Source organism: Octodon degus, unplaced genomic scaffold (assembly GCF_000260255.1).
Source record: "Octodon degus isolate 3935 unplaced genomic scaffold, OctDeg1.0 scaffold00093, whole genome shotgun sequence".
Taxonomy (NCBI): Eukaryota; Metazoa; Chordata; class Mammalia; order Rodentia; family Octodontidae; genus Octodon; species Octodon degus.
This window is the reverse complement of record NW_004524669.1, coordinates 1,882,565-1,897,835: the sequence shown is the minus strand read 5'-3', so window position 1 is coordinate 1,897,835 and position 15,271 is coordinate 1,882,565. Positions and strand designations below refer to the sequence as shown.

The following is a 15,271-nucleotide window of genomic DNA, read 5'->3' as shown; positions in this document are numbered from 1 at the left end:
GTTGGCAACAAACGACTAAGAGGAAGGATAGAGGCGTCTGCAAAGCCAAAATAAGGCATTTTTAGTGCACAAAGAGGAATTTCAGAATGAAGTCTATAATTTCAACAATTCAACATGTTAGGTAAGGGCAGTGTGAGGAAACACCTGGAGACCCAATGTGGGAAAAATCAGATTTTATTCACCTACACACAGGCAGGCTGACATTGGAGTGATATCAGCAAGTATCTGAAGGGGAATCTGAGGTTTTAGGATTGGGGTTGGAATTTCAAAGAACCTGGATGAATTGTTTGAGTTCAAAGCAGTAAGGACAGCAGCACAAATACACAGAGTATCAGGGTGACTGTAGGTTCTCTGTTAAATATCTTTATTGGCCTTACTTCTTGTTTTTCCAGGGACAAACTATTCTATTGTTTACAAGGGGAGACATGGGGTCTCAGGTCAGGCCAGACACAAAATATTTCCAGAAATTCAAATGGCCTAATTCAGGATTCAAGAAAATTAAGCTGTAATAAAGTGACTGAAAATGAAAGGTCCACCTACACACACTACATAGGGAAGGGAGGGAAGGAGGGAGGGAGAGACACACACACAGACAGAGACACAGATTGAGAGAAAGATTATTCCAACTGGATATGGCAGCACAGGAGGCTGGGGCAGAAATATCAGCTGAGCTGAGGAGTTCAAGACCATCCTAAGCAACATGGCAAGACCACATCTCAGGGGGTGGAAGATGGCTCAGTAGAATAAGCACTTGCCTGGCAAGCGCAAGGGCCTGAGTTCAATCCCTGGTTCTGCAAAAAAAAAAAAAAAGAAAGAAAAAAAAGACCCCATCTGTTTTTTTGGTGGAACCGGGGATTGAACTCAGGCCCTTGCGCTTGCCAGGCAAGTGCTTATTCCGCTGAGCCATCTCCCTGGCCCCTTAAAGACCCCATCTGGTGGGGGGCAGTTAGTCAACCTAAATTATACTGTTTTATTTATTTTATTTTTTTTTGTGTGTGACCGGCTCACTCATTGCAGCATGTGGTGCCAGGGATCAAACTGCAGTCCTTGCACTTGCCTAAGCAGGCACTTTGGACCACTGAGCTATCTCGCTGGCTCATTATGTATTAATTTAAAAAAGAGCTTGATATACAATGCTTTAATTTGCATACATAAACGTTAGCAGCCCAATTCCAAAAGAAATCTCTGTTATATACCACATAACAAGTTTGACACCCAGAATCAAAATATATGTCTGGCTTTTTTTGTAGCCACTTGAGAAGATAGTGGAATTCTGGGGAGCTGCTTCCAAGTGCTCCAGCCTCTGTGGCAGTGTCATCCAGCTGCCTCTCTTCACTGTGGGTGTGAGTCTGGAAATGAGTGAGTACATAGTACAGCTATGGATGCCCAACCCTGTATTTTTTTTTTTAATAATTATTTATTTATTTAGTGTGTGTGTGGCCAGTTCAGCCCACCAGGGGGCGGGGCTGGCTGGCATGTGGTGCTGGGGGATTGAACTGTGGTCCCTGTGCTTTGCTTAGCTTAGCTTAGCTTGTTCTAAGTAGGTGCTTTAGACCACTGAGCCATCTCACCAGCCCAACCTTGTATTTTTGAAGCTTGGATTTTCAACTTTTTTTTTTTTTTTGGTGGTACCAGGGATCAAACTCAGGACCTTGTGCTTGCCAGGCAAGTACTTATTCTACTGAGCTATCTCCCTGCCCCCCCCAACATATTCTTTAAGTATGGAGTTTATCTGGATATGAACATCTCAGAATGAAGACAAGACCCTTCTCCCTGCTGCTAATCATGCTGCACAGACACTTTGGGAGGTTCGCCCAACCTTACCACTTGCAGTTCCAGGTTACAATTGGTTTGCATGACCTTCAAATACTAACTGTTTGATCCAGATTTCTTTGGTTCTGGGTCCTGTCTCATGATTGAGAGCAGACAGAAGCCTCCACAGCCACAAAGGGAAAAGCCATGTGCCATGCAAAAGTCCTTTGGCCAGTTATCCTCCAACTGCTGCAGCACAGCCTAGTTGGGCTAAGATTTATTTTAAAATTTGAATCAGCCCTCCTTGGAGGTGGGGTTGGTGCAGTATGTGGTGCCAGGGAATCAACTGCGGTCCTTGCACTTGCCTAAAGTTGTCTAAGCAGGCGCTTTAGTCCACTGAGCTATCTTGGTGGACCCAGGTTTTTTGTGTTTGTTTGTGTTTTTTTTTTTTTTTTTTTTTGGCGGAACCAGAGGATTGAACTCAGGCCCTTGAGCTTGCCAGGGAAACGCTTATTCCACTGAGCCATCTCACCGGCCCCCCAAACCCAGGGTTTGTTTTTTTTTTTTGTTGCAGTACTGGGGATCGAATTTAGGACCTTGCCAGGCAGGTGCTTATAACACTGAACTATCTCCCTGGCCCTAATCAGGGTCTTGGTTTTTGGTATGTTGGAGACAGGTTCTCACTCACTGTACAGTCCAGACTGGCCTTGAACTCACTTTGTAGCACAGGCTGGTCTTGAACTTGCGAAGATCCTCCTGCCTTAGCCTCCCAAGTGCTGGAATTACAGGTGTTCCCCACCACGCCCAGTGCTTGAATCAGGGTCTTGCCATGTTCCCCATGGGCTTGAACTTGCATTCCTCTTACCTTAGCTTCCCAAGAAGCTGGGTTTGCAGGTATGTTGATTTCATACACTTTCTCTTTCCTCTCTTCCCTTTCAATCTATCTCTTTCCCTACTGCTGGAAAAAGCCCAGGGCTTCACACATGCTAAATAAAGGAAAAGCTTTATTCAAAGTTAGCTCTCAGTTACATAGAAGGGTCTTCTATTGTTACAAATCACCTCACCTGGTCAGGTGTGCAGAGGAAAGAAAGATAATGAAACAACAGACAAGGCCAGGCCCCATTCATCTTCGATCACTCAGTTCCCTGCCACCCTTGTCGAAGTCTTTGATCTTTGGCCCCCAGGGACCAGCATCTACATATCCTTTTCTTTTTTTTTTGGTGGTACCAGGGATTGAACTCAGACCCTTGTGCTTGCCAGGCAAGTGCTTATTCTACTGAACCATCTCTCCGGCCCCAAACAGAGTGTGAAGCCCAGAAATCTTTCTTTGCTACATCATTAATCAACAATTATAAGTCTTTTTTTTTTTTTTGCGGAACCAGGGATTGAACCCAGGCCCTTGCACTTGCCAGGGAAGTGCTTATTCCACTGAGCCATCTCCTCAGCCCTGCATATCCCTTTCAGACTGAAGAGGTATTATTTTCTGCTCATCAAGAGTTGAGAAGCATGAGGAAGCTTAAAGGTTTTATTTTGTTTTTTGTCTTATTGAGACAGGGTTTCACCCTGCAGTTCAGGCTGGTTTAACTATTGTCCAAGATCACTCCCCTGCTCTTCAAAGCCCTTCAAGGCCATGTTGCCCTTTGTGCCATCTGCCATCTCCCTCATAGATTTCACTGACTGACCCTAGCTCTCATTTCCTGTTAGTCTTGACCCAGCAAGAGTTACCTCTGCAATGTCTTGAGTACCCCACTCTGGGTCATGCTTTGTGCTGTTCCCTCAGCCAGAAACCTCCATTTCTTCTACCTTACCTCATTTCACTTTGACCAAACTTTATCATAGCTCAGGTATCATCTTCAGAGCACTTTTCCTGACCCACAAGGACAGGACTGCCATCTCACAGCCCCACTGCTTACCCCTTGTAGCTACCGAGCCAAGAATTCTCAGCCATCTCGTCCCCAACCTGGGTGAGTAACCCTACACTATCAACTTAGTTGGGAGAGCATACTGGCTCTTTCCCACTAGAGTATAGTTGAAGCTACAGGGTGCTCTTTCCCACACTGGACATGAAGAGCTGGGGTAGGGAGATTTTGCTCAAATCTTGCTTTCCTTCACCACTGCCATTATAGGAATAGTCATTCTGTAGGTCACCCACCTAAGGCAACAATGAGCAGGGGCCTGGAGTCCACATGCCTGAATTGTTTCTGGACAGAGATCTGCCACTGTCTGACATGGTGACCTTGAAGGAATCTAGGAGTAGTATATCTTTTAAAATTTTATTTATGTGGGGCCGGGGAGATGGCTCAGTGGAATAAGCGGTTCCCCAGCAAGCGCAAGGGCCTGAGTTCAATCCCCAGTTCCGCAAAAAAATAAAATAAAATAAAATTTTATTTATGTGTGTGTATGTGTGTGTCCAGCTCAGCCCACCAGGGAGCGGGGCTGGCTGGCATGTGGTGCTGGGGGATTGAACCGCGGTCCCTGTGCTTTGCTAAGCTTGTTCTAAGTAGGTGCTTTAGACCACTGAGCCATCTCACCAGCCCCAGGAGTAGTAAATCTTAGATACGGGACTTAGGTCACTGGGACTAAAGAGGCAACTGCACTCTACACAGTGCTGACACGTAAGCACTCAAATATGTTGTGCCTTGTATCTGCCCCCAGAACATGAATAAAATTGGGTTTTTGGACCAGGAATATAGCTCAGTGGCATAAACACTTGCCTGGGAAGTGCAAGGTCCTGAGTTTGATCCCTGGTACAAAAAAAGACTTATTTTTGGCAGAATCGGGGATTCAACTCAGGCCTGCAAGCACTTATTCTACTGAGCCATCTCCCCGGTCCCCAAAAAAATCTTAAAAAAAGTCTTAATATAGGACTTCCCCCCAGGTCAAAAGAGAAAAAAACCTAGTTACACTTTCCAAGTTGAGGGAAATGGCTCTCATTCATTGGTTGATAATGGGGATACATGGAGTTCGAGCAGGTCAACTCAAGAGAAATCTAGGTGTTAGAAAGTACAAATCTTTTTTTATTTATTTTTAATGTATTTAATACAGGGTCTCACTACACAGAGTGGACTTGTAGTGAGCTTCCTGTTTTCAGCCTCCCAAGCTCTGGGATTACAGGTGCGTGTTACCATGCCCAGTCTTGGCCTTCTCAGCGCACCCTGGGGGCAGGGCCAGCAGGGCACAACAGGGATCAAACAGAAGTACAAATTCTAACAGGAAGGTTTGCGTCTACTACAATCATGGCAACTGGAAGGCAAATGTACCAGGGTTGAACAGCCACTCTACAGTACAGATTTATACTCTCAAATGTACTGTATGGGGACAATTTTTATTTACTAATGCACCTAGACCCGAAGTTGGCTATGGTGGAAGAACACTTTCAGAGTTAAGTGGATATAATCTGCCTTTCATGCAATTGCACTCCCAGTTTCTAAACTGTGACCACACACCTGAATCAACTGCACCTGCTACCACCGAAGACAACCTAGAGCAAGCAGGGGCGGGGAAACTGTGCACTTACAGCAGCACGCTGTTATCACCAAACCTACTGAAGGTCACCATCACTGCCCCAGAGCAAAGGTGAGGGAGACTGGGAAAAAGCCCAGGCTACGTATGAACAAAGAACCGAAACATTTGTGCTGTACTGGGGCTCAGTGGGAGCTTGAGTGCGTGGGACCCTTCTTTCTACCTACACTTAGAGCAGACACACTAAATCCAGGCCCACTTGAAGCCCACTAGCAAGCTGCATAGAACCCCAAACCCATGCCCAGCTGTGTCCCTGATTTATCACTCAGAGACATCAGGAAAGGTTAAGGAATTTTCTTTATTTTTTACAAATTAAGACTATGTAGATATATATTTCTGAATCAAAAACACCTTTGTCTTCACAGTATGAGTTAGAGAATGCAGCCTGAGCTGAAAACAAGGAACTAGAAGATAAAGTGAAAATTACAGTGATACTTGTATTAAAAAATCTGTTAGGCATTTACTTTTAAAGTACTTTCTTTATATGTTGTCATTCTTGGCACTGTTTCTAAAGAAAAACTCCTTTATCCCAAGCAAAAAAGCACAAGAGGTGGAGTCTGGCTTCAAGAGATGGATTTCAGATTCTCAGGCTTGGCAGAAAATCACTAAATTTATGGAGAGCTGTTAATGGGGGCTTAATAGGAAGGAAATTCATTTAGTAAGTTCTTAAGCCAGAGGCTAGAGGCAGCGACTAAGTCAAAGGGCAGCATCCTCAGTGGAAATGAGCCACTTTGGGTGGTGTGTCACTCCAGGAAGTTTCATGGGATGGATTAGTGACACAACACACTACACTGTGTCAAACTGCACTGGTTGTGAACAGGAAGAGCCAGAAATAGCAGCCTGCTGATAATGCACTTTTAATAGCTTGGCCCCCTGGCAATAAAACCCAGAAGCCAGGGCCATGACTACTCTGTGTAAGCTGACTGTGGAGGCCCACAGGAAAGAACTTGTGATCCACCCATTACAGCTGCTCTTCCACACCTATAACCACAAAGCTTCAGGGAACTGGAGCTCTTACAAGTTTGGTCACCTGGCTCCTACCTGCAGCTCTCTGGAAACAGGTGAGCAGACTAAAAATTAAAGTGCATCTACAAAATGAGCATCTATCTGCTGCCCCGAATCTCTGGCCTGACATGCCCTACATGTTCAGGTGGGGGCAGACAAAAATGCACAGAAGGGCTCTTAAGATGCTGCCTCCCAAATCATCACAGCACTGCCGCACTCATCTGTACAAGGACCCACTCAACGGAGGGGATCTGCCCACCACTCTTTATCTAGGTTTGTTGGGCAGGATTCAGAGAATTCAACCATTCCTCTTCTTTATCCTCCTCTCTTAGGACCTTGAGTCACAGCCACCTGGTGAAGGCTCCTCGGTAATTATGGTGATAATCAATTTTAGAAAACAACAACAAAAAATACAGAAAGGGCCAATTTGAGAATTTTGTTATCTATTTTGCCATATATACTCAGCCAAATGCTTGATGAAACAATCTCTCTTTCTGCTGAAGTCCTGCCACCCGATGGATAGAAAACAGGCAGATTCCCTGAGGGTCAGGCAGGGGTGGGAAAGGGAATACACACAAGCCTACATTCCCTTTGTGATGGCAAGGCAGAGGGCATTTGCCTGCAAGCTCGAGAAGCTCAGAGGAAGCAAGCACCCATTGAAGAGGCTCTTTTGCTTTCTTTGTAGAGCTGACAGCTCAAATATGAGCCTGAGTTAACCACAGGGCCAGCAAACTTCTTCCTAGTAGAAAACATACTGCCCAGTCCCCACAGAAACTGTGTGCAAACCAAACAATATTGAGGAAGGGTGGGCTGAGGTGGCTCTATCAAATAGTCTGTGGTCCACTGGGTGAGGCTCAGTGGGGCTGTGGACTCCTGGAGTTTGCTCTCTCTGCTGGCCCCACTCCTCATGGAGGTGGCTGGCCACCAGAGCAGAGCAAGTGCTAAGAGATGGGCTGACAAATGGGAGTAAGGAAGAACCCCAGGAATATGAAGCCAAACTCCAAACTATATTCTGCTAATCAATTTTTGATCAAAAAATTCAAAATAGAGAAAACCACAAAGTACAAAAGCTTTTCTGATGCCTTTCATTATCATAGAACACGCCACCTGTAATGTGTGCAAACAGGAAATGAGGGGTGGAGGGGGAGAAGCCAAACTGGGAAAGGCTGGATGGTCATCTCACTTCTTTTCTTTCTTCTTATCCTGAAAGTGGAGAAAATGACCCAATTTATTATTATTATTACTATTAGTCTTTTTGAGACAGGGTCTTGCTATGCAGTTTAGGCTGTGCTTGAGCTCACTTTGCAGTCCAGGCTGGTTTCAAACTTGCAATGATCCTCCTGCCTCAGCCTCCTGAGTGCTGGGATTACAACTATGTGCCACCATGACCGGCATCACCCAATCAAATTTTTGCATCTGATATGTAAGTTCAAATTCTTAAATGATCCTTTGGTTAAGAGTCTGGAGGGAACCTGGACATTGACCATGAGAACTGCACCTCAACTAGTTTCCATGGCCCTTCCCCGAAACTGTGACAAGTCTAATGAGAAAGAGTCAACAGCTGTCCCAGGGCCACATCAGTAGTAGCTGTGTGCCCAACCACCTCTGGCCACTTATAATACCACAGTGCAAATCCCAGCAGCCCAGGCCCTACTAGTCTGTCATAAAAGACCAAAACTAAGGCCATGTCATTAACTTTCCATCAAGAATGGGACATGCTCTGCATGGAGGGTGAGCATGAATCCTTAGTACAGACTGACATTTGGAAACAATCTAGGCCAGGGGATATGTCAATCTCAGGTACTGCTACCTATTCTAAAGGAATAGGGCCAGGTCTATAGCTCAGTGGCACAAGTGCCTGCCTGGCAAAAGTGCAAGGTTGTGAGTTTGATTTCCACTACCTCCCCGCTCCTAAAAAAAAAAAAAAAAGCAAAAGGTGTGCTGCTTTTCTTATGGAAAATAGGGCAACTGCTTAGTGCTCAGTCCAACTTTGTATAGCCCAGACAAAAGCAATAATCCTATCTAGTCACCTGCCTCTACCACCACTATGCTGCCTCAAGTTCTAGAATAAAGTCTGCAAAGAAAACTTCATGGCTTCACTCACTTCTCCACTTTTAATGCTGTCTGCTACAGAATATTTAAAATTTTTTTTTTTTTTGCTGCTGAGGACTAAAGTCAGGGCCTCACAATTGCTAGACAAGTATTCTACCACTAGCCAAATCCCCAGCCCCTAAAACGCTTCTCTGAAAAAAAAATTAAGACTAACAAATGAGTAAAACTGGTCTATAATTCCTGCTACTTGGGAGACTGAGCAGGATTACAAGCTCAAGGCCAACCTAGGTAACACCCTGTCTCAAAATAAAAAGGGACAGAATTATAGTTCAGTGAAAGAACAATTTCCTAGCAGGCAGAAAGTCCTATATTCAATAGCCAGTACTGGGAGGGCAGAGAAAAAAATTTTAAGTTCACTTATCAGTATTATATGACATGGGGGCCAGGGAGATGGCTCAGTGGATTAAGCGCTTCCCTGGCAAGTGTAAGGGCCTGAGTTCAATCCCTGGTTCTAAAAAAAAAAAAAAAAAAAAAAAAAAAAAAAGTATTATATGAGAGGGCCATCCAAATAGCTTGGCAGATTAGAGAGCCTGCAAGCAGGCACAGAGGCCAGGATTCAGCCCCTGGGCCTGCCTGCTGGCCCTGCCCCTGGGGCGTGCTGAGAGCAGGAGCATGCTAAGATGGCAACTGAGACTGGGCTTGGTGGTGTATGCCTGTAATTCCAGCACTTGGGAGGCTGTAAACAGGAGAATCACTATGAGTCCTATCTAGTGGTAAGATGCTGTAGACCCTTCCCTAAAAAATACAGGGGAAAAAAAAATATGATATCTTTAGTAATTTTTTCTTTTCTGCAATCTGGGGGATTAAAGCCAGACCCTAGCACTTTATTTTTTGAGATAGGGTCTTGCTAAGTTGCCCAGGCTGGGTTTGAGCTCGCCATCCTCCTGCTTCAGTTTCCCAGAAATTACAGGCATCTACTACCACATCCAGTTTACAGTATTTTTTTTTTTTTTTTTTTTTGTACTGGGGATTGAATTCAGGTCTTTGGGCTTGCCAGGCAGGCACTTATGCCACTGAGCTATCTCTCCAGTCCCCAGTTTACAGTATCTTTTTCTGAGTTGCAATTATCTTTACAGCCTTTAAATTCTTCATATTGCCCCCGAAGATCTTTTCCCTTTGATGCTAATCTCAGGGACTAGTTAGGAGAAAAGAAAAGTTAAAGGGTTATTTTTGAGACAGGATCTCACTAGGTAGGTCAAATTGGCCTTGAATTTGTGGTGATCTCCTGCCTCAGTCTCTTTTATTTTTTGATACAGGCTCTCATTACGCAGTTCAGACTGATAGTGATCCTTTCAGCCTCCCTAGTGCTAGTATTACAGGTGTGTGCCACACTCCTAGTTTTGGTGGCCGGCATGGTGTGCCTGGGGTTCTGGGGCTGGCAGGGCATGTGGTACTGGGGATAAAAATCTGGACCTTGCGCTTGCTAGGCAGGTGCTTATACTGCTGCCAAGCTACCTCCCCAGTTTAATGAGTGGTGGGATTGTAGGCTTGGGCCACCACATTCAGCTAAAAGAATAATTTTTTTTGGGGGGGGGCAGAACCGGAGATTGAACTCAGACACTGGCGAGCACTTGTTCTACTGAGCCATCTCCCTGGCCCCTAAAAGAATGATTTTTAAGGCAGGTGCTTATGCCGCTGCCAAGCTACCTCCCCAGTTTAATTTCTTGAGTGGTGGGATTGTAGGCTCAGGCCACTACATTCAGGTAAAAGAATGATTTTTACTTGTTTCTTTTTCTCTACCAGGTGAAAACTTCTAATTTGCTTTGTGCACAGTAGGCTGCCTTACCCTGGGAAGTTTTCAATCTTAATTATACAGAGAAAATGAACTGAGGAGCCATTCCCTCAGCTGCGGGTTATAGGCTGACTAACCTTCTCATTCATTGCCAGGATCATCATGAGTTTTCTGAAGAGAGTGACAAAATCTAAGAAGAGATCAATGCAGTGCCTGAAAGAGAATGAAACAGGTTACAAACTCCATTTCCCACTTCTTTGATCTTTTAAGTCCACAGAGCAGAACATAAAACCCACACTCGGGCCGGGGAGATAGCTCAGCATGGAATATGTGCCTCCATGGCAAGTGCAAGGCCCTGAGTTTAATCCCCTGTACTGCAAAAAACAAAAAACCAACAAAACAAAACAAAAAAACCACCCACACTCATCCACAAGTCAACTTCTCTAACACTACAAACAACTAAGGAAGTAAAATTCTGGTGTCTCAGATCCATTTCAACTCAAAGAAAGCACATGGCATACTCAAGTCTGCAACTGTGCCCTTGGCATCACTGGACTTTCAATGCTGCACAGGCCCTAGTTTGAACCTGAACTACCAATTAGTTATGAGACTTCAAGATGATTACTACACTTAAAAACTGTGTACATTTTCTTCAAATTGTTAAAGATTTATTTTAAGGATTTAAAAAATACAAAACAAAACAATAACAAAAACCACAAGTTCAGCCATGGCATGGCATAGAATGGCATGTTTCAACATTTACCAGTACAAACCAATTTTCACACTTACCAGATATAATCCTTATCTCCATGTTCAGCTTTTTCAATAATGAGTTGAGTATCAAAAAGGACAAAACCACACATGACCACCAGTCCCATATATAGGTTTGCCTAACAGAAGAATAGGATGAAGTTAGCATATAGTAATAGTACAAGGGACACACGGACACACAAAGATTCTGCCTTTTGATCACTTGAAAGCACAACCAGTGAACAATAAAGATAACCATATTATTTCCAAAGATACTCCTCGTTTACTTGTTTAGGATTCTTTTTTAGATAGGATCTTGCTTTGTAGTTCAGGCTGGCCTTGAACTCCTAGTCATCCTTCTGCCTCAGCCTCCCAAGTGCTCGAATTACAGTTCGGTGCTACTACAACTGGCTCCCAACATACTTCCATATGGCACTGGAAGACCTTCCACCATTTTCACAAGTCAATGCTAGACTGACAAAGGATTTGAGCAAATCATCCTCTCCTCAGCAGTGCCTGATGACATTTAGCTGTACTGCTGCAACCAGAAGCAGATGAAGTTTGTAAGGTGCTGCCCAAAGGTGATTATCCTAAAGGTGTCTTAACCTAGCTTGCTTTAAGTGAGAAAAAAGTAGCATAAGGCAAATAGCTACTGGAAACATCTGTGTAAAATCTCACCTGGAAAAGCCAAAGAGATCCAAAGAAAAGGTTCCCAAGAGAAGACAAGACCATCAGGCTCATGGCTGACATCAAGATACCTATTAAGACAAGGCAAGAAATTATCCTGAGGGGCTGAGTAGATAGCTCAGTGGCTTAAAGGCCTGCCTGGCTAGAGCAAGATCCTGAGTTCGATCCCCAGCATGGGGGGGGGGGGGGGGAAGCTATCTTGAAAGAAGACAAGCTCATTATGCCTTTTTTTTTACTTCCCCTTTAAATGAAAGCCAATATCAACATAACAGCTACAAGTAGGAAAGTAGTGAGGACTCTGGCTAGAACAGACCCCACTGTTTCCAGTTTACACTTACCTCCCAGAAAGAGGTAGCTCCGGCGCCTGGCGTAGAGTGCACTCAGGGTGAAACAGGTGAAGATCATTGCTGTGCCCATGAAAGCAGTGGGAAGGATGCTGTTAAAGAAAAAGACCACTTGAGGACTACAGGCACTTGGCCTTTATTTAGAAGGATATTCATAAAGATAAAAAGATAAACACTACTACTGAAACAGTTACCTAGGATTGACAGCAATGCACAGTTCCAGAGCAGGGCCCAGACCGACTCCTAGAAAAAAAAAAAAAACCACATAACACAATATTACCATTGACTAAGAGGAGCCTTATCCAAAAGCTGATTATTAATAACCCAGATACACTCAGGATCCTTAAGAAAAACCTCTCTTTTACATATTTATGTGAGTTAAATTGAATCTTTTCAGCACTAGGGAGGCAGAAAACAGGAGGATCACTATGAGTTCAAGCTGTGGTGAGACCCTGCAAACACACACAAAAACTTAGTCTCTTTCCTCCCTTTTAAATCACTAAGAGAATGTATGCCCCATTTATTATTTATTTATACATAGCTACAAAAAATGTCCTTTTAGCTCAAAATCATATATTACACTAAGAGAAACAGAAATTTAAAAAATGAAGCAGGACTATCAAATATTTTTGAGCTGGAATAATATGCAACTGCAATGTAGACCAGATCAGGAAATTAGAAAAGCTGCCAGGCCAGCAACCCTGTAATACGGTTTGCAAAAGTTGCAAGACAGGTTCTGCAAATAGACTCCTGCCAACAAGAGTGACCTGCTCCTGTCCAACATTTCTCCTACTCTGTTTCTTCTCTCCTTCTGATAATTCCACTCTTTCATGCCTTCAAAAACTGGCTAATCTAAACATCTCAATCCAAAAGTCCTTCCTAAAATTTCCTCAACACTATGAAGAGCGGTCACTCAAAACAATCTGTACCAACACAACTGTCTTGCAAGTAATTTTTATGTAGCCTGAGTCCTGCTTTCCTTTAATAAATTTAAAAGATTTGTACTTTTAATTCCTTGCCAGAGAACTAGCATATTGTCCTATGCAATAAATCTCAATGAATGGCTTTTAAGTTAGCTCAGGGCTAGGGCAATAGCTTGGCAGTTGAAACACCTGCCTAGCAGGTGCCAACCCAGGTTTGATCCCTGGTACCCTCCAATACCGCATGCTGTGCCAGCTCCACCTCAGGCGTGCCAGCCATTGGTACCACGTGTGGTGGCACATGACTATAATCCCAGCACCGGGGAGGCTGAAACAGGAGGATCACTATGAGCTGCATAGCAGTAGTGAGACCCTGTAGCAAATAAAAAACAAACAAACAAAAATCAAAAAAACAGCTGGCTCAGAACAGATACTGAGGGCCCTAGGACATAGTTCAGCAGAATAAGCGCTTGACTGGAAAGCGCAGGGCCCTGAGTTCAATCTCTGGTATTGCCCAAAAAAAAAAAAAAAAAAAAAAGGAACAGTTACTGACACTGGTCAGTATGGGGCCAACTAAGCACATACTGTCAAGCCTAGTTCAGTCCCAATGCCTATTATTTATTTTTCTGCGGTACTCAGGCAAGTACTTATTCTACTGAGCTATCTCCCCAGCCCCTCAATGCCTATTTTTGATGACAAAAAGAAAAATCACAAAGAGCTGGGGGCTGGTGAGATGGTTCAGTGGTCTAAAGCACCTACTTAGAACAAGCTTAGCAAAGCACAGGGACTGCGGTTCAATCCCCCAGCACCACATGCCAGCCAGCCCCGCCCCCTAGTGGGCTGAGCTGGACACACACACACACACACACACACACACACACACACACATATAAATTAAAAAACAAAAACAAAAACAAAGAGCTTACCCTAGATTGGGGAAATAACACGTTTTGCATACATGCAACAAATGTTTTGTAATAAGGCAAAAACAAACACAAGTATGACTGGACAGTACAGTGACAGACCAGAAGAAAAAAGTCAACTGTACAAATGGAATAGGCAGACAAAAAGTATGCCTGTTGTGGTAAATAAGAATAAATATACACCTTAGGCTTTTGTCTAAACAGATACTAAAAATGGTTTTCCCCTCCCATTTTTTTTTTTTTTTTTTAATACCAGGAATAAAACACACAGCCTTGCACTTGCCAGGCAGGTCCTGTGCTGATCAGCTTTATCACTGGCCCTTGCCTTTAAAATTAAATCAATACTTTAACATACCTGTAAGGAAAGCAAATCCAGCGAGAAGTCCCAATCTTTTCTGCTCAGTCTCATGGCTATGAGGGGTTGCCATCAGCCAAATCATCAACCCCAGGGAGCCCAAGGCAGACAGGAGGCCAGCCTGTCAGAGTCAATCAATAATTAAATAACTGAATTTTTCAAATTTATTTTTCAGGAGACCTTATTAGATTCAAACACGCATGTGAACTTCCTAATATGTTTCTAATCCAGAAGCAAGGGAAAAGGCAGTATTTTCTCAAGAATGTAGAGAGAAAGAAGTTTTGAAGCTCAGGTTCAGTACTATGGTAGATATTGAAGCTATTTTGGGACGGGCAGTCCATCAACTACAATACAAACTAGTCAAGTCAAACTACAAATGGTGTTGCCCAAGAAAGGGAGAAGATAAATCAAACTGACAAGTGCTTAAAGCACATCCCACTTGTAAAAAATTGTTGAAAGAAAACAAGGGCTAGTTACAGTGGCACAGGCCTGCAATTCCAGCTACCAGGGAGGTAGAGGCACAAAGACCACTGATTTAAACCTAGCCTTGACTATTTGGTGAGACTGTGTCTCAAGATAAAAGTTAAGGGCCATCGAATTAGCTCAGCAGACTAAGTGCCTGCTTAGGCAAGCTCAGGGACTGGGGTTCAAATCCCGGCACCATATACCCCACCGGCCCTGCCAATGGGCATGCAGAGCCAGCGACCAAGTCTGGATGTGGTGGTGCACACCTGTAATCCCAGCACTGGGGAAGCTGCAAACATGAGGATCACTATGAGACTCAGCTGTGTAGTGAGACCCTGTACCAAACACATGAAAAAAAAAAAAAAAAGAAAAAGAAAAAAAATGAGCAGAATGTAGCTCAGTGCAAAGGCCATGCTTTTTATCTATTTTTTGGGTGGAACCAAGGACTGAACTCAGGCCCTTATGCTTGCCAGGGAAGCGCTTATTCTACTGAGGCATCTCCCCAACCCCCCACCTCCCCCGCCACCTTTTTTTTGGAGACAGGGTTTCACTATGCAGTTCAGGCTGGCCTCAAACTAGAATTCACAGCAATCCTCCTGCCTCAGCCTCCCACATGCTGTGATAACAGGCATGCACTACCATGCCCAGCTAAGGGCCTGGTTTCAATACCCAGTACTAAGAGAAAAAAAAAAAAAAAAAAAAAA

General features: G+C 43.9%; 1 protein-coding gene across 3 annotated transcripts in view; it reads right to left on the bottom strand.

The window, feature by feature from the left end:
- Nucleotides 1–5,553: 5,553 nt before the first annotated feature.
- Tmbim6 (transmembrane BAX inhibitor motif containing 6) overlaps nucleotides 5,554–15,271 on the bottom strand; it is a 28,867-nt gene continuing 19,149 nt past the window's right edge. For all 3 annotated transcript variants that reach the window (XM_023722681.1, XM_023722683.1, XM_023722682.1), the window contains exons 4-10: nucleotides 14,103–14,223; nucleotides 12,099–12,147; nucleotides 11,899–11,996; nucleotides 11,552–11,631; nucleotides 10,913–11,013; nucleotides 10,261–10,336; nucleotides 5,554–7,482 (exon numbers count right to left, since the gene is read on the bottom strand). In XM_023722681.1, coding sequence (XP_023578449.1) covers nucleotides 7,459–7,482; nucleotides 10,261–10,336; nucleotides 10,913–11,013; nucleotides 11,552–11,631; nucleotides 11,899–11,996; nucleotides 12,099–12,147; nucleotides 14,103–14,223 — 549 coding nt within the window. In that variant the 3' untranslated portion in view covers nucleotides 5,554–7,458. The remainder of the gene's footprint in view (nucleotides 7,483–10,260; nucleotides 10,337–10,912; nucleotides 11,014–11,551; nucleotides 11,632–11,898; nucleotides 11,997–12,098; nucleotides 12,148–14,102; nucleotides 14,224–15,271) is intronic.